We start from the raw sequence: 22,929 nt of genomic DNA, 5'->3' as shown, positions 1-22,929 counted from the left end.
CCCACCCTCCGCAACCCGCCGCGCCGCCGGCTGCGTCTCCTTATGAATGCAGCAGCCGGCGCCTACGCGGATTGGCCGAGCCTGTCCACCGCGGCTCTCGCGATAACCGGTCTCGCAATTTTTTTTTTCAAAAGTTCTGTTTCCGGCCAAAAGGATAGTCGCCGCCCCACCCCACGTTTTTTATCCGCAGATTTGAATATCTTTACTTCCGACGTCTGACCTTGTGACTTGAAAATTAACTTGAGTGCCTCTGAGCGCTGTTTTCCACCTCTTAAAAACCAGGTACGGCGCACGATATCATCTTAAAGAAATGGAGTTCTTAGAAAAAATTTAGGGCCAATACAATGATGCTCAGTTCTGATCATCGCATTTGATAGAGAAGTTTAATAAATTCCCTAGCAGCACCGAGTAAATCAGAATCTTGGTTCGGCTCATTGGGCTGCTTCTGAGATCCTAACCTGTTCTCTCCTCCTCAGACTGTCCTCTCAACTTTTTGAGCAGAGGATGTTTTTATTACATATAACTAACTACTTCATTCTTGATCTTAACATTAAGAACTGAATCTCCCTTTTATTAGGAAATAAAGGCTTTTCAATCATGGACTTTGCTTTAATGTGTCATGATCACGTTAAGAAAGAACAATGCACCATAAATTGCAGCAGGTTTTCATATTCGCTGGCACGATGCTGTTTTTCACATAATTGGCTGATCTTAAAAGTTGAACTTTTCAAATGGGTAAACTCCATGGAGCTGCCACTATTAGCACCTCTATATAAGAGAAAAGTAAAATGTTATGGGGATTGATTTGATACGGGAACAACAAAAACTACTAAATGAAAATTTTCACATTTCCCTTGCCTCGATTTCCTGAAAAGAATCCTCCATAAACCTAAGAGGCTGGAGTCTATACCAGGCTAGTTGTTGGGTTAACTGCCTAAGAAGCCACAGTTAAATTAGTTAGTTAACCCAGTAAGCTACTTTGGGAATCACTTTAAATTTTTATCTCTTAATCTCTTTAAATCTCAGCTTCTTAATTTGTAAATGGGAATACTACTTGTCTTGCCCATCTCTCTGAGCTGTTGAAGTTTAAATTAAGGTAATGCGTTGGCTGAGATTTCTTATAGGAAAAAAGCACTTTAAGAACTCTGAAGTGAGGGAGTTGGGATCATTCTCTCTACAGTGCTTGTGAATCTAGTGAGTACCTCACCAAATGTTCAAAAACTGCTCTCAGATAATCATTTTCTACACCATATGCAATCTAGTAGTTTGGCTTACAATCACTATTAATTAAATGGGAAACACATTTAAATGAAACACATTTCAAAAAATGAAATGCACCTCTTCACAAATGTTTCCTTCAGGCCAAACTGAATTACTTCCTGCTGCTTGTACATACCATCATTTGTACACCTTGGAGCCTTTGCCCTAATGTTCCCTCTGCCATCAGTGTGCTTTTTGTCAGTTCTCTATATCTGCATACCTACTATAGAAGTCATGAGGGAAGGGGACAGAGATGAAGAGAAAGCCCACAACTCGTCTTCTAAGAACATATCTAGTAAGGGAGAAAGACAAGCAAACCAAAAGAAAAGCCTGCATTAAATTGTGATCAATGAAAGTTCAAGTAATATAATGTGCACTGAAGGACACAATCGATTTTTGACTCTGCGAAGGAATTAGCATGAACTGGACCTATAAATTGTCTAATTCTATAAGCAAAGTAACATTTTGAAAGCACTTATAGAATCATTATCTCGTTTGTATTTCATAAGGACCCTGTGAAACAGATAGGGATCAGGATTAGCAACCCCACTTACCAATGAGGAAATTGATATTCAAAATGTTTAAACAATTTGTTGAAATGCAGCTGATAGGCTGGCAGGGCCTGGACCTGAATCCACATATACTGCCCCTAAATTCAGAGGGATGGGCAATCTGTTAGATTTATATTCCAGCTTCAAGTTCAGCCCCAAAGCCAAATCTATCAGAAAGTCTTCCTGAGCACTCAAGGTGTTTTCCCTCCTATGAAACCCCATTTCACATTTCTCTTAGGACAGTAACCCACTTTGCATCTTATTGTAGTAGGTATGAATTTCATCTCTTACACTGAACTGTTGGATTCCACAGGACACAATCTGACCCCTGATTGAGCACTTACTGCGCTTAGCACAGTGCTTTGCACAGGGCAGGTACTACACTTTGAGTCATGTCAACACTGCCAACATTCTCTCAGCCATCTTGGTCATTTCAGACCCTTCTTTCCCCTTCATAACTAATTAAGCACCAAGACTTGTCAGTTTTTTATTTCTTGCTTATAATCTTGAGTGTGAGACTTCACTTCTTTATATCTAGACTAATAACTTTTTAATTGATCATTGAATCTACAGGGCCTTTCCCAAGGCAATTTATCCTCCCAACTACCACCACATTCATCTTAATTTCTTTATGTCTCCTGTTTTCAAATCTTTTGCCTATACAACATTTAAAACAAAGCCTTCCAGCCTCTGGCCTTAATTTACATTCCTAGTCATTGCTCTTAGTCTGCTCAATAAGAGCTCTTCATTTTAACTAAACCAGTGTATTAAACATGCCTTGAATATGCTTTGTTCATCCTCATATCTAGACTCTTACTCATTTCCATTATGCTGTTCTGAATATCTGCCCTTTTTTTTTCACCCTGCCATGCCCATCCTAATGCTACCTTATTCATGATGGCTTCCCTCTGCTATGAAATCTTCCCTCATAGCAACCTTCCTTTCATAAACTTCAACAAACTGAAAGCTATATCACTCATTTGGCACATACTATGTTGTACCACAAATTGCTCTCTCCCTCTAAAGGAAATGTGAGATCTCCAAGGCCAAGAATAATGTCTCCTCTAGCATTTAACTTGCTTCCCAGGTAGCGCTAGTGATAAAGAACTGGCCTGCCAATGCAAGCGATATGAGACATGGGTTCAATCCCTGGGTCAGGAAGATACCCTGGAGTGGGGCATGACAACCCACTCCAGTATTCTGGCCTGGAGAATTCCATGGACAGAGGTGCCTGGTGAGCTACAATCTATGGGGTCATGAAGAGTGAAGACACAACTGAAGCAACTTAGCATGAGCATTTTATTTGGTTCAACTCAGTAAGTATCTGTTATTTGACTGCTTCTCCATTATTTCCCCCCATTATAGAAATACAGGAGAGACCTGGACATTCAAATAACTGAAATATTTTGTTTTCCCAGAAACATATAATATCCAAAGTTTTCTATCACATATACTCAAAACATTTTCTCCTAACCATGTTATCTGTAGTCAGAAGCATCTCTGGTGTACTATATTGGGTCCAACTTCTTTATATTCTGCAGCAGTGATCCACATGTCCTGGAAGGCAGACAGGGATGCAAGAATAGAGCCTCCCATCCACACTGATATTTTCCTTTCTGGGGGAGCAATGACTTGCACAGGGGTGTTGGCAGGCACCATCTTTGCTATGTCCTTAACTAAACGTTTCTCTAAACCAGGGAAAGAGGTTGATCCCCCAGCAAGGATAATATTGGAGAAAAAAGCATTCCTTAGATCTGCATCGCATTTCATTATGCTGCTGAAGCACATCTTATCAATGCCAGGGGTCTCAAGGTGCATAAGACTTGGAGAGAAGAGGGCCTCTGGACAATAAAAGAGCTGGTTATGGAGCTTGAACCTCTTCCCGTCAGGTAGTTGGTAAATCTTCTGTATACAGTCAGCTTTCTTGGCCTTTTCTTCTTCAAAGTTCATTGCCACATAGCAATAGGTTTCCTTAATGTCCGTGACGATCTTTCTTTCTGAAGTACGAAGCAGCATGATGCCATTCTCCTTCAGCAGCATCATGAGGTAGTTGGTGAGGTCAAGACCTGCCAGATCTAGCTGCTGGACACCATGAGGCAGACAGTAACCCTCAAAGATGGGTACACACTGGGTAACCCCAGCACCTGAATTCAGCACAAAGCCAGTTGTGAAGCCAGCAGCAAACAGAGCTAGCACCCCCTGGATGGACATAAAGAAGGCAGGAACCTCCAGATGCTCAAAAAACACCTCAGTGACCCGTTGCCGATTGGCCAGTGGGTTCAGTGCTGACTCTGTAATCAAAACTGGGCCATCACAGGGCTTTAGCCTGAGGTTGTCATCATAGATATGCTTCCACATGATCTCCATGTCCCCCCATGAAGTAATGAGACCACGTTCCACTGGGTAGCTGTAAGAAGAGCAATAAGATAAATGGAAGCTTTAAATGTTTCCAATTTTTACTCTCTTCAAACCTGGGTTAATCCTCATATTTATTAACAGTATCCCTTTATGGGCGGTGACTGCCAGCGCCTCTAGAGATGGTAACTGCCAGCAAAAGATAGCCTAACTACCTTCCTCTGAAATTCTTTTGTTGATTTCCATCTTCCCTGCCCCTTTGGAATACCCTTTTTAATTACAAAGAAAATAGGGAAATCTTCACATAATAGTAGTTTTCATATCAGTTAGCTGAAAACAAATAGCCCAAATGACAAAGGTACCAGGAATTAACATTTCTAAATGAACTGGTATTTTATGAACGATAATGTTTATACATTTGAATATATTCGAATAGATACAAAGAGCAAGTAATGTTCACTCTTTAGGTATGTGGTACCCTCAGAGATTTGTGCTCAAGCATTTGCAATAACGCTGCCTGGCAGACTCTCGTTACTCGCTTCTTATCCTTTCTCTAGCCTCGGTCCCTCCCCTGCGTTCTCCTGCCTTCCCCTCCACCTGGTCCCGCCCGCCGGGAGAAGGCGGTACCTGATGGAAAGCGAGCTTCTCCGCTGCTCCGCTTGGTCTCCCACGCACACTTCGACGCCGCACGTCAGGCCTTTGGTGCGGCCCACAATGTTCGAGTAGACAAACTGAGGCTCCCGGGACCCGGCCAGGCCCGCCTTGATCACTCCTGAGCCGTTGTCGATCACCACTGGTAGCTGGTAGTAGCTCATGCCGCCGCCGCCTCCTGTCTCCCGGCTGCTCGGACTGCCCTGGCTGCGGGCTGCGCGGAGAGCGCGGAAAGTGATGTGCGGGGTCTCAGCTCCTGGAACCCCGCGTCATAGAGGCCCTGGCACCGCCCCACGGGACTGAGCCGGGCGGAATAGGGAAGGGGTAGAGGGGAGCGGGGGAGGGGTTGGGGGCGAGAGAGTCCCAGGCAGAGGACTCAATGGATGCAAGGTGCGCTCTAAAGTGCCACCTACAATTGCGTCTCACTCGGCCTGGACCACTCCTCACCCCCTTGGAATCCAGGAATACCAATATCAGGAAAACCTGACTTTCTTGCCCAAAAGCTTAATTAAAAAAAGGCTTCACAAAAGGCTATCGCTAATACCTCCATGAGCTGTAAAACCTTTTATTTCTCAACGTCATTAAAATGAAGTCACTCAGTCGTGTCCGTCTCTTTGCGACCCCATGGACTGTACAGACGCCTTCATGGAATTTTCCAGGCAAGAATACTGAAATGGGTTGCTATTTCCTTCTCCAGGGGATCTTCCCGACCCAGGGATCGAACCCGGGTCTCCTGTACTGCAGGCAGACGCTACCATCTACATTCTAGTTAATACATACACGCCTGTCCAGGGTCCTGCGGGAAGTTATCAGATGCGCCCTTGAAATCGAAAAAAGGTGCAGAGATTTGAACCAGGAAAGTGTCGTATAAGGCGGGGCACGGTTCACGCTTTTCAAATTCTTGAAAGAGAACTTTGTCAATTTCTAAAAGGAGAAAGGGGAAAAGTGCCAGGATTTAAAGTGGGTTTAACATAAATTATATCTATACATAATCGGCAATACTTTCTTTCCCCGTGGTTTCTAAACAAAGTGTACTCAAAACCGAAATAGTACCATCTCACTTTTAAATTTTTTTTAGTAATCCCATCAGATTACTCCTCCAGTCCCCGCCCCTGGTGTAATATGGAAGCTCACTTTCATTCCCTAAAAAATTACTGATTTTTAAGGTATCAGGGTGTATCTGCTTCTTTTCAGGGTAAACGATATTACTTAGGTCATAAGAACTTCAGGCTTAGAAAATGTATGCACGCTGTGCGGCAAAAAGTGCATCTTGATGTCTGATTAAAAAAAAAAACCACACCTGAATTTTGCACACCCTATAGAAGACTTTAAAACTAAGTACTCTCTAAAACTAGTACAGAAGCAAGGAAGGAAATTCAAAACCAAACGACAGGTCCTTCCACCAGAGGCTGAAAGCGTCGCTTTCTCTCTAGAAACGAAGTTCACGGCTAGGGAGTTTGGTGCCCCAGCCCCACCCCACCCCACCCCACCCCACCCCACCCCACACCGCCCCTGCGTGAGCGAGGACTCCAGGATCCAAGCGCAGTAGCCTCTTCCTAGCCAGCCAAAGCCCCGGAACACACCCGAGACACTCAGCAACAAAGAAGCTAATACACTTCTTTTCCATAGAAGAAAGTAAACCTCAAAGAAGGGCCAACTAACGGGTGCCCAGTTTCTAACTAGGGGCTTTGAACACAATGTACGTAAATTCCAGAAATGGTAGCACTGTTGAACTGGATATATGGGTATTTCCCGTTGGGGTTTCTTTGTTCTTTTAAAAGTTACGGCTAGTTCTGTGATCCGCATGGTACAACAGAGCTACGAAGAACTATGAGGGAGTTTCTCAACTTCCCTTCCCAGGCAGGTTTCCGTAGTGTAGTGGTTATCACGTTCGCCTAACACGCGAAAGGTCCCCGGTTCGAAACCGGGCGGAAACAGCTTTTGTTTCTTTTCTCTTTTAACACAAGCCTGTGATCCTCCTTTTCTTACCCTTTTAAAAAGCAAACTTCTGATAATTTGCAGTACCTTGGGAATTTGAACTTTCAACGTGGATGTTGTTTAACAAATATTCTTATTAATGGCTTGCACGTGGAAGAAGTGTTCCAGACTTTAAACAATTGTTTTTAAATTCAACTCACAACCTGATACTGAAAAAATAATGTACAGCCTAGTAAGAGTAAGTAAACGCCGGGTAAAAACTGGTAAACCCTGTCATCTCACCACTCTGTATTACAAGTCATTCGGTTTTCCATTACTTTTCCCATTGAGATTGTTGATTTTTCTAAACGCCAGGGACCATGTTTTGCGCTCTTCCATATACTTTGTATCTGTTTGAAACCTAGTAGAGACTCACAGCTATGCCTAAATTAATAAATTGCCGAAAAGGATTCCGACAAAAATAATCAGAAAATTATACTCAGAGACAAGACGAAATCAAGAAAGAATCAGCCTCATTTTTTCCCCTTATAAACCTAACGGTTGTGGGGCTTTCCCCCCCTCCCCCCATAAACATGGTTCTTACCGAGAAGAAAGAATTTACAAGGAGAGCAAACAAAATCTGGTTGTAAAAAAAAATCTCGAGAAAAAAAAAAACAAGTTTACAATGTTCTTTAAAATAAAGTCGTGAGTAAATTTTCCATGGTCCTGACACAAATTTTAACAAGAAAAAAAATGGTGAAGTTTTGGTTTTCTTAGATCTTTGATGTCCGCGAGCACGAAAGAACTCACCCTAACATATCAGCACGTACCGTTTGTACGTCTTTTTAAATCACGGAGATAACTAGCACACCTTTCCCTCACTGTGGCTGACTGCGTGCTCAGTCCTGTCTGACTCTTTCCGACCCCATGGACTGTATGTAGCCTGCCAAGGTTCCCTCACTGTACAAAGTCTGAATAGAACGCAAATAATTGTATTAAATATTTTCTAGTCCACAGGCCGACTCCAGTACTCTTGCCTGGAAAATCCCATGGGCGGAGGAGCCTAGTAGGCTGCAGTCCATGGGGTCGCGAAGAGTCGGACACCACTGAGCGACTTCACTTTCACTTTTATGCATTGGAGAAGGAAATGGCAATCCACTCCAGTGTTCTTGCCTGAAGAATTCCAGGGACGCGGGAGCCTGGTGGGCTGCTGTCTATGGGGTCGCGCAGAGTCGGACACGACTGAAGCAACTTAGCAGCAACAGCAGCAGCAGTCCACAAGCAGAAACTTTTCCGGTATAAAGCCCACCTTTCCCCAAGCGCATGCCCAGTGTGCCCTACTACTTTGCGCCGCTTTCTTGCGTCTCAGACACCAGGTAAGGGTATCCTGGATACTGGGCTCCAGTTGGCTGATGCAAACAAGACTCATAGTTTCCTAAGAGCTTTCGGGTAGTACCTAAAATAAAAAAGGGTGATCAGTCTCAGCTCCAAAATTCCCATGGCCGAGAGCCAAAGTACAGAAAGTAGCTGTTCCCACTCGTGGGGCCTCAAGGAAGTGGAGGATAATGGGAGAAGACGAGCAACTAACTACAAGCCCCAGTATACAATGCACAATTTGGCTCCTGGAAAGAGGCCCGCAGGGCAGCGCCGCTCAGCCTCCGCGCAAAACGCAGGCCGAGCGCGAGATGCTGACTATCTAGAATGCTCACGGTGAGGACGACAGGCGTTGCTCCGTAAGCGAGCCCTTAGTCTCCTAGACAAGACTCTCCCTGTTTCCGGGTGTTCCCGGCATGCTAAGTAGCGGGGTCTCTAGGCACCAGCCTGCTACCCTCAGGCGGCTGTTGGACCTCCAGGGTCCTAGAGCCTACCGCGTAGCCGCGGAACGCCCGGAACCGGATATGACGTCATCATGGAGGAAGCAGGGAAAGGCGGAGCGTGGCGTGGTGACGTCCTTCCAAAATGGCGGAGAGAGAGTGAAGAAATTGTTTTCCCCCTCAGGTTTCTATAAGGTGAGTTCTGTCTTTGCCCCCAGGCCTCTATTCCCGCTCTCTCCAAACCTTGGGGCATCGTAGGGCAGGCTCCGTGGAGTTCGCATTTAGGCCGGAGTGAAGGTGTTAGGGTGGAAAGCTAGGGCGAGGCAGCCCCGATGTTGGCCTTGGCCACAGCCTCTGCCGTGGGAATTGGGGGAGTGGGAGCTGGGCGAAGGGCAGGAAGGCGGAAGTCGGGAGAGACCGGCTTTTACTGTCACTCCCTTGCGGCCTCGAATAGACTGGGGTGGTGGTAGGGAGGTCCTCGGGGCGGGTGACCAGATCTTTGACAACTCTTGGCCCAGGTGCTAGTTCTCCGCCCCCTTCGGCACCCGCCTTGCTTTTAAGCCACTGTATGCTCTGCGGAAGGTAACGGGTTTCGGCGATTTGAGAGCAATTTTACACTTAATCTTGGTCGAAAGGCAGAGAAGCATTTGAGAAAATTTTAAAGAACTCGTACCATGTCCTTTGATCATTTGTCCCAAGGAATCATTTCTTAGTGGCTTATTATTATTATTATTTTTTTTTTTTCGTAATTTACATGTGTCGACTGAACTTGAAACTGTGACGGTTCAACTGATCTTCAGTTCAGTTCAGTTCAGTCACTCAGTCGTGTCCGACTCTGCGATGGAGAAGTGTGAAATTTTGCGGTGCTTTATTTTTTCACTTTGTGGAAATGTTTTCACACATCGTCATTTGTTGACGTGTCCAAAGGATTGTGTTAGTTGACCAAGATGAAATAAAAACTAGGAAGGATTTTTATCCCTTCAGCATTTTTATCCGTATTTGCTTGGTAAGAATTTTCTGGGGGTGTAAAATGAGAACAGACTTTGTTCTTGTTTGGATTCTGTGTCTCTTTATTCACCAATGGCTTGGGAGAAAAGTTTGATGAAAACTTAGTGGTACTGATTTACTCTCTCTCTTGTTTTTTTAGAACAAGGATAGAATTCGATTCCGATATCAAAATGCAGTATTCGCACCACTGTGAGCACCTTTTAGAGAGACTGAACAAACAACGGGAAGCAGGTTTTCTTTGTGACTGCACCATAGTGATTGGGGAATTCCAGTTTAAAGCTCACAGGAATGTGCTTGCCTCGTTTAGTGAATATTTTGGTGCAATCTACAGGAGCACTTCTGAGAACAATGTCTTTCTTGATCAGAGTCAGGTTAAGGCTGATGGATTTCAGAAACTGTTGGAGTTTATATACACAGGAACTTTAAATCTTGACAGGTAAGGTACCTATGTTATTTCCACTTACAAAAGCTGGTCAGTAGTCTTGAGCTAAAGCAGATTAGTATTTTTTCCATTCAATCCCTGAACTCTCAGTCTTCAAACACTGGTGTGCCCAGTGTTGTTGTTAATAGAGAGATGAATATCACTGGTTTGCAGTAAACAGACTACATTTCATAAGCACAAAAAGTACAGATGTTCATAGGATTACAGCATGGTTTTTGACATATTTGACTTATCTACTGAAACAAAGTGTGTATTTTGAGGAATGGAAACTTAAAGATCATTGAATTCCAATTTGCCCTTGCTTTTTGGTCTTTAGGTTCCCTCTGGTCTTCTCTCTCACTCTTCATCCCCTACCTTATAAGATGTTTGGGTGGGAGGTATAGGTGGAGAAAGAAGAAAGAATCGGTTCTTTATTAGTGCCCCCTTTTCAGGACCTCTTCCTGATCTTGATTCAGAAAAATACAATGCTTAAGTCGGCTAGAATGCTTCTCTGAGATGTTGAATGCTGTCACTGCACTGACAAGAAGTAGGTTCTGAAGAACCTGATAACTCAGGCATTTTATCTTTCATTTTCGATGAACTGTGTAGTTAGATTAATACTGATATGTTTACTGGTTGTTGTAGAGAAAGGTGATGGGGATAAAAGGAAAGAGAAACCCATAAAATTACTCCTGCCTTCTTTTCTCCAGCTTTCTCAAAAGTGTAAACATGAATAGGTCACCATCTGACATAGCACAGTTATGAACTTTAGGTCTTGCCTGTCAGTCACTATGTCTCTTGGATCAATATACATTTTCTTTAGGCCTCAGTTTCTCCATCTGAAAAAACGAGATGATAATAACTACATGGGTTGTTACTGTGAAAATTTAGGATTTATTATCTCCCAGTGAACATTAGTTTCCTTCCTTTATTTCTTCTTTTCTATCCCACTCTCCAAATCCTTTGAATCTACATTTATTGGGGAAAATTTAAGGAAAAAAACAAAAAAGGAAACATCTGAAATTCTGCCATACACATTTAATCACTCTTAACACTTTGATAAATATTCTTTCATTGTTTTCCAGATGATCTCTATAGATACATACATGTACACATTAAACAAAATCCTTCCCTCTTTTTACATTGCAGCTTATCATGAAAATATATTTCTCTAAAAAGCTGGAATCAGGATTTTCCTTAATCCTATTAAAAAGGAAGCATTCATGCTGTTTGGGATTACTTTTAAATTTTGATGTAATGACATTTTTGTGTCAGTTCTGTATAAGTTGCTTAAAGGAACAGCAGTGTCACAGATAAATGTCACATGATATTATTTAAGTTTACTGAATATTTGGCTATACAAGTGCCTTTGATCTAAAAATTTAGAATGCGTAATATAAAGTAAACAATCACAAAACCAGTGAATTTTGGTTGATCTTTAATTTAGTGATTTCCCTTTCTCAGTTAACTTTGCCAGAAAAATGTTGAATTGATTTGAACACACTGAAGGGCACCTTACTTTGAGCCTTCATGCAGAGGACCAGTGTGAAGAAGAGCCAGATGTTTGGTTCAATCTTTTTTGCTATACATCTTTTCTGGAGAGCTGGGGAGTTAATTGTTTGAGCCCAGCCACAAATGTAAGAGAAGATAGAGACCAAAAATGGAAAGTCTGTACAACTTATTAAGAAAACAGAATAATAAAGAATTAAGTGGACTCAGGAGCTAGTTTCCTTGCTCAAATCTTAGTTCTAATGCTCTGTGATCTTGGACAAGTTACTTCTTTGAAACCTCTGATCCTTTGTATGTAAAATGGTGATTACAATTACCCATATAAAGCAGTTAGCCATAAATCTGGCATAGGTGATTAAATGATTTTTAGTGACTGTTCAAAAAGTGAAAGCAAGTTTGTAAACACTTTTAACTTCATGCTTATAAACAAAAGCAAATCAGTTATTGACATAAATGCTGACTGACTTTCTTAGCTGTAACTGAGCTTATAGGCTGTCAGTGAAATAGGTAAATAATTTGTATGAATTACCGTTTCAGTTCTGAACAGTTCATGTGTGATTCAGTACTAGTTTGTAGTGGTCTTAAAGGTTATCTCATCTAGTTTGTGGTTCATTTACTAAGAACAATTGTAATTTGAGACCGTGGTATAATAAGTGATAGAATAAATTTGGGTTTCATTCTAATACTGTCTCTCACTTTTTATAACTTAATAATAGACTGTGTAACAAAAATCAATTAAAATGCTTAAAAAACTGTTTTTACAGACTAAGTGGTATATACATGCACAGAAATTCATATGGAAGACTAATAAGATTTTACTTATTTTGGGGGCATTCATGTTGTACCTTTGCAAACAGAGAGTTAACTTGATTACAAGGATCATTCCTTATTTGTTCCCAAAATTATAGCCAAAGGCCATAAGAATAGAGTAAGTGATGTATTCTTAGCTAAGGAAGTCAGTTTGCAAACAGATGATTGTCCAAAAGTTTGTAGTATAGTTAGGAATTTGGGATGGATTTTCCCAGAATAAAATGTTCACTAAAACTGGTGATTAGGTTTCCAGACTAGTCTATAAATCTACGTAATGTTTTCTGAAAAAAATTTCTTTCTGGGGAAAAATGACAAATAGGAAGGTTACTTGAGGGTATATATATATGTGTGTGTGTGTAAGTATATATTCATTCTCAAATAATTAAAAGGGTGTGTTTTTGGTATTAATACCAACTCAGCTCTCTAACTTTACAACCAAGAAAATTGAAGCCCCCAAAGATGCTGACTTACCCTAGTTAAGTCACCTAGTAGTCCAGAGCCGTTGCTAACGTAAGTGAACAACCAGCCTTCCCCTGCATTGTAAACTTCTGGAGGGCAGAGACTATTTGATATGTCTTAATATCCCTCTGAGTACCACACATGGTACATGCTCAATAAATATTGATTTGAATGTTGAAAATTCAAATTGAACGTTAAATTTTTCTACATAACTCTAATATGACAAATTCTCCAGCTAATTTGTGTTGAATCTCAAACACAAAAAAGGTGGGAAGATTTCTAGAGAGAACTTAGTGCATTCTAAAACCTTGTTCCTTCAGCTGTGATCCATGGGCCAGCAGCATTGGCATCACCAGGGAGTGTGTTAGAAATGCAGATGCTTGGGCCCCAAAACAGACCTACTGAATCTGAATCTACATTTAACAAATTCCTGGGTAATTCAAGTGCACAGGAAGTTTCAAGAAATACTGTTCAGGTTCCTCATAGAGGAGCAGAGGAAGATAATAGTTTTTTAAGACTCTTCTAATTACAAATAAAGAAAAGTTGGTTGCTATCTGAAGAGGCCCCAGGATAAATGGGAAGAGGCAGTAGGTTGCCAGCAACTCTTTTTGTGTGTCAGGTATTTTTTTAACAAGTAGAGATATTAACATTTTTGTTTTTTCATGGTTGTACATATGAATGATCCATTACTTTTTATCTTTTCAACTTCTGTAAAACTGAAGATTTTTTCCTAAACATTCTGAGTGAATAAATTTTAAAAATTTGTTCTGTTAATCATTTTTCATCATTCTACTTCATTAGGTCTTTAAAAGACAGAAATATCTGCATAGTTGTGTTTCAGAAACATTTTTTCTTTGATCAGAATACTGTCATTTAGCCTTGTTTCCTTACAGTTGGAATGTTAAAGAAATCCATCAGGCTGCTGACTATCTCAAAGTGGAAGAGGTGGTCACTAAATGTAAAATAAAGATGGAAGATTTTGCTTTTATTGCTAATCCCTCTTCTACAGAGATATCTAGTATTACTGGAAACATTGAATTGAATCAACAGACTTGTCTCCTGACTCTGCGAGATTATAACAGTCGGGAGAAATCAGAAGTGTCTACAGATTTAGTTCAGGCAAATCCTAAACAAGGAGCTTTAGCAAAGAAGTCATCTCAAACTAAAAAGAAGAAGAAGGCCTTCAATTCCCAGAAAACAGGGCAGAATAAAACAGTGCAATATCCCAGTGACATTTTAGAGAATGCATCTGTTGAATTATTTCTCGATGCAAATAAGTTGTCCACACCTATAATAGAACAAGTTGCACAAAGAAGTAATTCAGAACTTGAGTTGACATCAGTTGTGGAAAATACTTTCCCAGCACAAGATATTGTGCAGACTGTTACAGTGAAACGGAAACGTGGAAAATCACAGCCAAACTGTGCTCTGAAAGAACACTCTATGTCTAATATAGCCAGTGTCAAGAACTCTTATGAACTGGAAAGCTCTGGGGAAGAGCTGGATCAGAGGTATTCCAAGGCCAAACCAATGTGTAACACATGTGGGAAAGTGTTTTCGGAAGCCAGCAGCTTGAGAAGGCACATGAGAATACATAAAGGAGTCAAACCTTATGTCTGCCACTTATGTGGAAAGGCATTTACCCAGTGTAACCAGCTGAAAACTCATGTAAGGACTCATACAGGTAAGACTGTTTCTGGGAAGTATAGTTTTTATATTGTGACTGAAATGTTTTTTAGCCATTAATATATAGTGTTGACTATATCTAAAATTTAGTATATACTTATATTCATAAAAATATTGAGCATGTTAGACTTGAAAATACCTTGTAATTGTGACCAAATATTTAATGGCTCTTTGTTTTGTTGTAATTGGTACTCTGAAGTCCCAGTGCGTGAACGCTAAACCATTTTTCCTCACAGTTAAAATAAGCATAAACTTAGTTCTAGCTTGCTAACTGTTTAACAGACAATTAAAACTTATAAAGAGAAAAAGTAATTACAACTCAGGCTGATTATCAGATTTTGCCAATATATCTCACTACCTGCTTCCTTAGACTTTTTCAACTTCTGAACGTAAATTATATGTACAGTCCTTCCTCAACCTTTATTGGTATGCTAGATTTGTACTTTTTAGAAGCATTATATATTTCTCTCATCACCTTTCACTGTTATGAAATAAGAAACACTAATTTCTTTTAACTCTATTGGTGTTTTCAATAATCAGTCTGGAAAAAGATCCTATATGCTTTTTTACTTCTGCTGCTGCTGCTAAGTTGCGTCAGTCGTGTCCGACTCTGTGCAACCCCATAGATGGAAGCCCACCAGGCTTCTCTGTCCCTGCGATTCTCCAGGCAAGAACACTGGAGTGGGTTGCCATTTCCTTCTCCAATGCATGAAAGTGAAAAGTGAAAGTGAAGTCGCTCAGTCATGTCCGACTCTTAGCGGCCCTATGGACTATAGCCTAGCAGGCTCCTCTGTCCATGGGATTTTCCAGGCAAGAGTACTGGAGTGGGGTGCCATCGCCTTCTCCTAGCAGTTAATATTTTCTGAATACTGAAACTACTAATACTGTTGAACTCTTTTGAAAGCTTGTATGAATTAAGCAACTAAAACAATATTTCCTTCTAAATACAAATTTTACTTACTTTTCTTTTAGGTGAGAAGCCATACAAATGTGAATTGTGTGATAAAGGATTTGCTCAGAAATGCCAGCTAGTCTTCCATAGTCGCATGCATCATGGTGAGGAAAAACCCTATAAATGTGATGTATGCAATTTACAATTTGCAACTTCTAGCAATCTCAAGATTCATGCAAGGTAAAAATAAAAGCAAAAAAGGATATTTGATCTTTAAGTCTGTCATTCAAAGTAGCCTTAAATAGACTATTATATGAGAATTCAGGACAGTAGAGTTCTAATTGTGGTACCGTCACACAATATTATTAGCACAGTGAAAGAACCAGAAGGAAGCCATAATGCCTGGAGGGGAATAAGTAAGGGAGGGAAATAAGGTCTGAATGGTGTTACGGTGTTCAGAAGGTGAAGGTTTTGTAGGCCATAATGATGCTTTTAAGTTTGAGAAAGAAATAAGTGATGTGAACTTACTTGCATTATAAGATCACTCTGGATGCTTTATTAGCAAAAGATTGTAAGATTGCAAGAGTGGAAGCAAAGTTACCAGTTAGGAAGCTATAGATAAAACCCGAGTGAGAGGGGTGATGGTTCAGGTCAGAAAGGTAATAGTGGGAGAGATAAGTGGTAGTCAGATTCTGCATGTACTTTAAAGGTATAGCAAACAGAATTCTCAGCACATTTGGATGTGGGGTATAAAAAAGAGTAGAATTAAAAACAATACGCAGGTTTTGAGCTTGATCATATGAAAAGATGGAATTACCATTAACTGAAATGGGAATTTGTGGATAGAGCAGTTTAAATAGGAGTGTGGGAGTTTAGGAGTAGAGTTCTGATCATTTTAAATTTGAGATGACTATTAGATACCTGAATAGAAATGTGTAAGAGATGGTTCAGTCTGGAAGTCAGGGGACTGGTTTGAGCTGAAGACATAAATTCAGTGGAGAAGGAAATGGCAACCCACTCCAGTATTCTTGCCTGGAGAATCCTAGGGACAGGGGAGCCTGGTGGGCTGCCGTATATGGGGTCCCAGAGTCGGACACGACTGAAGCGACTTAGCAGCAGCATAAATTCGGAGTCATTGGCATGTAGGTAGTATTTAAAGTCATAATGTTAGAGATGAGGTCACCAGGAGAATGAAGATGGACAGAAAAGACATCAAAGGATGGAGTCATGAGGCACACTAACTTTGAGTTTTGAGAGATAGGCAAGAACCAGCTGAAGTGACTAGGAAGAAACAGCAAAAATAGGGGCAAACCAGAATGTTGGGCAGTCTTGGATTCCAGGTGGAGGAAATGATTTCAGAAGAGAGCTGTCATTGTGTCAAATTCTGATGATAGGGCGATTAGGACCGAGAATAGACTATTGGATTTGGCAAAGTAAAAGGTTAGCAGTGGTTTTGACGAAAGCAGTGTTAGCAAAGACTGCTACTGCTGCTAAGTCACTTCAGTCGTGTCTGACTCTGTGTGACCCCATAGATGGCAGCCCACCAGGCTCCCCCGTCCCTGGGATTCTCCAGGCAAGAACACTGGAGTGGGTTGCCATTTCCTTCTCCAATGCATGAAAGTGAAAAGTGAAAGTGAAGTCGCTCAGTCGTGTCCAACTGTTTGCGACCCCATGGACTGCAGCCTACCAGGCTCCTCCATCCATGGGATTTTCCAGGCAAGAGTACTGGAGTGGGGTGCCATTGCCTTCTCTGGTTAGCAGAGACTAGTGGGGAAGAAGTGAAGTAGAACTGTTGGAGACTCAGGATCTTACTAAAAGGAAAGCAGAAAAATAGAGGAACAAGTAGGGTCGGGTCTTTTTTTTTTTAAGATGGGAGATATATCAGTATATTTGTATTCTATAATCCAAAGGGGGGGAGGAAATTGATGATACAGGATGGAAGAAATTTCAGGAGTGAACCTGGAGTAGGCAAGGGGGATAGTGTCCTAAGTATACAAATAGGAAGAACTACCATTCTTGTATTAAAGAAAAGCAAACTCTGTAGATACAGATGCCTGTAGGTGGAGGTTTGTGATGTAGAAATTTTCTTCTGATTGCTAAAATTTTTCTTAGCAAAACAGGAAGCAAGGACATCAGCTGAGAGCGAGGGTGGGTGCTGAAGGTTTAAGGAAAGTGAATGGACAAGCAAAAATCATTGCCTGTAGTATTGTGGGCATACTTGACTACCATATATACCTGATGGGAAAACTTTGAACTAATCTCAGAACTAATGTTTTCATAACAACTGAAACATTTATTCTTGACATTATACATTGAAACTGTTGATTTTATTTAAAAATTTTTTTAAACTTTTTATTTTGTATTGGAATATAGCCAATAAACAATGTTGTGATAGTTTGAGGTGAACAGGGAAGGGACCCAGCCATACGTATACATATATCTATTCTCCCCTAAACTCCCCTCCCATCCAGGCTACCACAAAACATTGAGCAGAGTTCCATGCTCTCTACAGTAGGTCCTTTTTGTTTATCCATTTTCAGTATAGCAGTGTGTATAGCAGTGTGTACGTGCCCATCTCAAACTCCTTAACTATTTCTTCCCATCCTTCCCCCCCACCCTCCTCCCGCATGACCATAAGTTCTTTCTCTAAGTGTGTTGAGCCTCTTTCTGTTTTGTATGTAAATTCATATGTATCATTTCTTTTTAGATCCCACATATAAGGGATTTCATATATTTCTCCTTCTCTGTCTGACTGACTTCAGTCTGTGTGACAGTCTCTGGGTCCAATCTTGTTGCTGCAAAGGCATTTCATTCTGTTTGATGGCTGAGTAATATTCTGTTGTATAAAAGTATCACATGTATCCATTTTTCTGTAGATGGACATTTAGGTTGCTTTCATGTCTTGGCTATTGTAAACAGTGCTGCAGTGAACATTGGGGTGCATGTATCCTTTTGGATCTTGTTTTTCTCTAGATGTATGACCAGGAGTGGCTTGCAGGGTTATGGTGGCTCTGTTTTTAGTTTTTTAAGGAACCTCCGTACTGTTCTTCATAGTGGCTGTACCAGTTTACATTGCCACCAACAGTGCAGGAGGGTTCCCTTCTCTCCACACCCCCTCTTCAGCGTTTGTTCATGGATTTTTTGATAATAAGACATTCTGGCTGGTGTGATGTGATATGTTGTAGTTCTTTTCTTTTTATGTCGTAGTTTTGAATTCCATTTCTCTAAGTGATATTGAACATCTTTTCATGTACTTCTTGGCCATCTTTATGTCTTCTTTGGAGAAATGTCTATTTAGGTTTTCTACCCATTTGTTGATTGGGTTGTTTTGATGCTGTTAAGCATCATATGAGCTGTTGGTAAATTTTGGAGACTAATCCCTTGTTGGTCACATCATTTGCAAACATTTTCTCCCAATCTGTGGGTTGTCTTTTTTGTTCCATTTATTGTTTCCTTTGCTATGCCAAAGGTTTTACATTTAAGTAGGTCCCATTTGTTTATTTTTGTACTTATTTCCATTATTCTGGGATGCAGATCAAAAAAGATATTGCTGAGATTTATGTCAGAATGTTCTGCCTGTGTTTTCCTCTAGGAATTTTATAGTGTCTGGTCTCACATTTAGGTCTTTAATCCATTTCATTTTTTTAATGTAGCTGTTCAGTTTTCCAGCACCATTTGTTGAAGAGACTGTTTTTCCAATATTGTGTAGTCTTGCCTCCTTTGTCACAGATTAATTGATCATAGGTGCATGGCTTTATTTCTGGGGAAAACTGTTGATTTAAAATACATATTCTGGATCTGTTCAGATGAAATGAAAATGCTGCATGAAAAATTGTACAGAAAAGTTTGCTATATGATCCTCAGATTGTTTTACTTGCCATCATATATCTCTATAATTATTTACTAATAGGAAGCATAGTGGAGAGAAGCCATATGTCTGTGATAGGTGTGGACAGCGATTTGCCCAAGCCAGCACATTGACCTACCATGTTCGAAGGCATACAGGAGAAAAGCCTTATGTGTGTGATACCTGTGGGAAGGCATTTGCTGTCTCTAGTTCTCTTATCACTCATTCTCGGAAACATACAGGTAAGAATGTGACATAGGGATTGCCTAAAATAAGGACAGTTGTAAATAAAAGAAAAAGGGAAATTGAGCCTTTGAAATTGTGCTTCTTGAAGCTTTTTATGTTTCTGATTTTCACATAAATATTAGATGTAAAAACAGACTTATTTTCTAGAATAATACACAGTGGGTGAAATTTTTTTTTTCATGTAACTTACGTACATGAAAATCAGGTAATTTTGACAGTATGTAAGTTTGAGTTAAGACATTTTTTATGGCGTTAGAAAAACGCCTTAGCCTCTTGAAGCTTCATTTCCCTGGAATAAAGCTGTAAAGTTAAGGGGTTGGGATGAGTTTGGATAGAACATCAATTTAGTAGTTACTAAATTGTTTTTAGGACTTTTTCTACAAAACATTCTAAGATTTGTAAATTAGATACTTAAAACCCAAAGTATCAATTTTGAAGCAAAATCTGTTGTTCAAAGATTTTCATTTTTTTGTAGGGTAATTTTTAATAGATCTTCCTAAGTGATTTTAATTCCCCTTTAATAATCTTGTAGATAACAAGAATTGAAAAATGGATTGATGAATTCTCATGTTTTTAATTTTATAAAAATCAGACTTCTTGCCCATTTTTAGTCTACTGGAAGGGTATTTGGAGAAAGTTTTATTATATGAAAAAGTATCAGGTCATATGAACAGTGTAAAATAATTACTAATGTTCATTTAAGTTGGATCACACTGAAAATACCTCTAAAATACAATATAAAGAGGTCTTAATTTAAATTATATTTTAGAACAGCTTACTATAGATTATTGTAACTGATAAATATTATATTGGTATAGTACACCACTTCGCTATCTTTTATTTTCCATCTAGGTGAAAAACCATACATATGTGGTATTTGTGGGAAAAGTTTTATTTCCTCAGGAGAGCTCAACAAACACTTTCGATCCCATACAGGTCTGTGTTTAGGGAGAACGTATTATTTTTTGTTCTCTCTAATTTCTTTTTATGTAAACATTGACTTTAAACCATTATGGACTATATGGTATCTAGTCATACTCTAGCTATAGCTATATTAATGTATGAGTATCAGTTTTTATTTGTTTTTTGTTGTTGTTGTTTGGAGTATGGATTAAATTGGGTCAAGAATTATGTAGATTTTCTAAGATGTGTTCCAGGTAATTAGTAGTTTTTAAATGATTTGGGTAAAATTGCACAGATATGCCAAAAAATGCAAAGGGATAGGTAATACTAAGATAATATCAGATTTTCTTATGAAACAATATTCAGTATGCAAATTTTAGGGATATTTTCTAACAATGACATGGTTATTCTAAAAGGCAGTATATAGACAGTATAAGAACATATTAAATGTTCAAGGTTTTTTAAAACAAAGGAAAAGACCACTTTGAAAATGTACTGTTCTTTATCTTTCTAAAAGTTATTCCTCATAATAGAAAGGATTTTCTAATTTATAAGCTACCTGAGAGTAGAAACCATAATTATGCATTTTTCCCCCTCAGCTACATCTCTTAGCCAGAGTCTGGCATATGATTGGCACTCACTAAATGTCTGATAGAGTTAATTTTTTAGTTTGAGGTTTCTGTTAGTGAAAATGCTTCATTTTTCCTTGAAATAGGGAAGCTTTGCATAAAGGAAAGGAGTGCCTATGTGTGGAAGTTTTATTTTGCTATGTTAGAGCCAAGAGATTAAAATGGTAATTTGAAAGAAATTAAAGTAATGTAATAATGTTAGCACTGTGTTCATGAACGTTGATATTTTTGCCTTCGCAGTTTCTGAAATACTGAGGCTTTGATTTTTTAACTTATTTTTCAGGAGAAAGACCATTTATCTGCGAATTATGTGGAAATTCTTACACAGATATTAAAAATTTAAAGAAGCACAAAACAAAAGTACATTCTGGTAAATGCTTGTGTTTTTTAAAAATTTGGAGCTCTCATATTTGTGCTATTCCTTAAAATGTTGAGATACACATTGTAACAGTTTAAATTAGATATATATTTTTTAAAACAAGGTGTACCCATATGAGGAAGGTAGCTTTGTAATGTGCAGGTGAGTTCACTCTTTCCATATTGATCTTGTAATAAACATTGCTTTAAAATATTTTCTCCTTTAAAAACCTGATGTATGAACAATTTCAAGAATGAAGGAATTCATAAACAACTGTATATCACTCTTTCCCATACTAGAGTCTGGGTTACCTGGGGTTTATTGTAGTTATGCAGAGAAAGGAGCATCATGAACGCTAGTCCAAAAATTGTATGAGAGGAAATAGGGAAACAGATATCCCCAAATTGTCATATGTGGAGTGGAAAACCATAATACAGAATTTTTAGTCTGTTGCTTAGAAATGAATCCTTGAAAAAGTTTCACCGTGCTTACCATTCTTTTATGCCTAGAAACAAAATTAATCTTCCTCACTGTGTAGAGATGATAGTAAGTTTTTGGTAGTAAACATAAACATCATAAAGATTAAGGTAGTAACATCTGAAAACGTCAGTGAGTCATAAATTCGATGAGCATTTATTAAGTACCTCTAAAGTACACATAACCATGCAGGTACTAGGAAAGTGTAGTCCTAGTCCTCAAAGAGCATACAGTCTAGTGTGGGAATCCAGAAATCTAAATAAATAACTATGATTACAAGACAAAATGTAGGATATGGTAAAGACATAAGAGTACTGAAGAAGAGATTAAGTCCTGACATGAGTATTGGGAAAGCTTAATTCTAGAGAATCTGAAACATGGAGGATGGAAATGGGAAAGGAAATGTTCATCCAGGCAGAGAGAACATTGTGAAGAGAACATTGCAACAAGAGACTGCAGGTTGTATTCTTAACTGGTTGAACTGAAGAATAGTTTGGCAAAAATAAGAGTTACAACTTTACAAAAGTATGCAAGTTTGTCTAATGAGGGCAGTGAGATTTAAATCATGTTAGTACTTTTGGAGTGACAAGAACATGGGAAAGCTAGTAGAAAATTTGAAGAGAAAAGTGTGTCTTTAGTCAGCTGGATAATTAATCCCTTGAGTAATGCAGAATTTCTTCTGAAAATAAATGAAAGTGCCATACTTCTGAACTTGAACTCACAGAATGATATGAATTATTCATTAATACATTCAGTGAATTAAAAAGAGTACTTATTTATGTAGCACCGTGAGGTACTTGGAAGTAGAGAAGTGTAATTAGACATTTGCTCTAAGGAATATATAGTCTGTTGAGCATTCAAGGCATACCTAAGTAGGATGCTACATAGCAGTAAGATAGATAGCTAGGTGTCCCAAGGTGGTATATGAAATATTTACAAATGAGTGATTAAGAAACAGCTTACCCTGGTCTAGAGCAATTAAGTCCATTTTTGTAATGGAGTTGATGCGTGAGCCTAGTCTTGAGGCCCAGAATGGGTTTGTGCAGGTAATGAGAAGGGTAGATCAGCAAAAGAGAAATGGTGTGACTAAAGGTGGGGTTAGAATGGGAATGGTAAGTAGATGAGTCTTCCTCGGG

The 22,929-nt window shown here is 39.5% G+C and overlaps 2 protein-coding genes and 1 non-coding gene across 7 annotated transcripts in view; 2 read left to right on the top strand and 1 right to left on the bottom strand.

Moving 5' to 3' along the window:
* Positions 1–22,929, top strand: part of MYNN (myoneurin) — a 131,293-nt gene that overhangs the window by 104,805 nt on the left and 3,559 nt on the right. For 2 of the 4 annotated variants that reach the window (XR_008710594.1, XM_055569130.1), the window contains exons 1-7: positions 8,607–8,743; positions 9,696–9,992; positions 13,649–14,439; positions 15,414–15,573; positions 19,244–19,422; positions 20,279–20,362; positions 21,242–21,328. Coding sequence is in view for 3 of the 4 variants with exons in the window: in XM_055569130.1 (XP_055425105.1) it covers positions 9,727–9,992; positions 13,649–14,439; positions 15,414–15,573; positions 19,244–19,422; positions 20,279–20,362; positions 21,242–21,328 (1,567 nt within the window). In the remaining variant the exon portion in view is untranslated. Of the gene's footprint in view, positions 1–8,606; positions 8,744–9,695; positions 9,993–13,648; positions 14,440–15,413; positions 15,574–19,243; positions 19,423–20,278; positions 20,363–21,241; positions 21,329–22,929 lie in introns of those variants that run through there. The other 2 variants (XM_055569131.1, XM_055569132.1) reach the window with 2 other exon arrangements.
* ACTRT3 (actin related protein T3) lies at positions 3,097–8,575 on the bottom strand. 2 transcript variants are annotated; one of them, XM_055569137.1, is made up of 5 exons: positions 8,444–8,575; positions 8,044–8,190; positions 5,598–5,741; positions 4,794–5,031; positions 3,097–4,218 (listed from the first exon to the last, which is right to left on the bottom strand). In XM_055569137.1, the coding sequence occupies exons 2-5, from the start codon at positions 8,057–8,059 to the stop codon at positions 3,300–3,302; spliced, it is 1,317 nt and encodes a 438-aa protein (XP_055425112.1). In that variant the 5' UTR covers positions 8,060–8,190; positions 8,444–8,575; the 3' UTR covers positions 3,097–3,299. The 2 variants fall into 2 exon arrangements, with proteins under 2 accessions (XP_055425112.1, XP_055425114.1); XM_055569139.1 differs by having other exon boundaries at positions 4,794–5,741; positions 7,339–8,464.
* On the top strand, positions 6,682–6,754 carry TRNAV-AAC (transfer RNA valine (anticodon AAC)). Its single transcript has one exon. It is a non-coding gene; the product is annotated as a tRNA-Val (tRNA).

Source organism: Bubalus kerabau, chromosome 2 (assembly GCF_029407905.1).
Source record: "Bubalus kerabau isolate K-KA32 ecotype Philippines breed swamp buffalo chromosome 2, PCC_UOA_SB_1v2, whole genome shotgun sequence".
In the NCBI taxonomy this organism is placed as follows: Eukaryota; Metazoa; Chordata; class Mammalia; order Artiodactyla; family Bovidae; genus Bubalus; species Bubalus kerabau.
This window is presented reverse-complemented; position numbering and strand designations above follow the sequence as displayed.

Coding starts and splice junctions, on each gene's coding strand:
- ACTRT3 (XM_055569137.1), bottom strand. Junction 5,032..5,597: donor GCAGGACCCTGGACAGGCGT/GTATGTATTAAC, acceptor CTCTCCGCGCAG/CCCGCAGCCAGGGCAGTCCG. Junction 4,219..4,793: donor AGAAGCTCGCTTTCCATCAG/GTACCGCCTTCT, acceptor CTCTTCTTACAG/CTACCCAGTGGAACGTGGTC.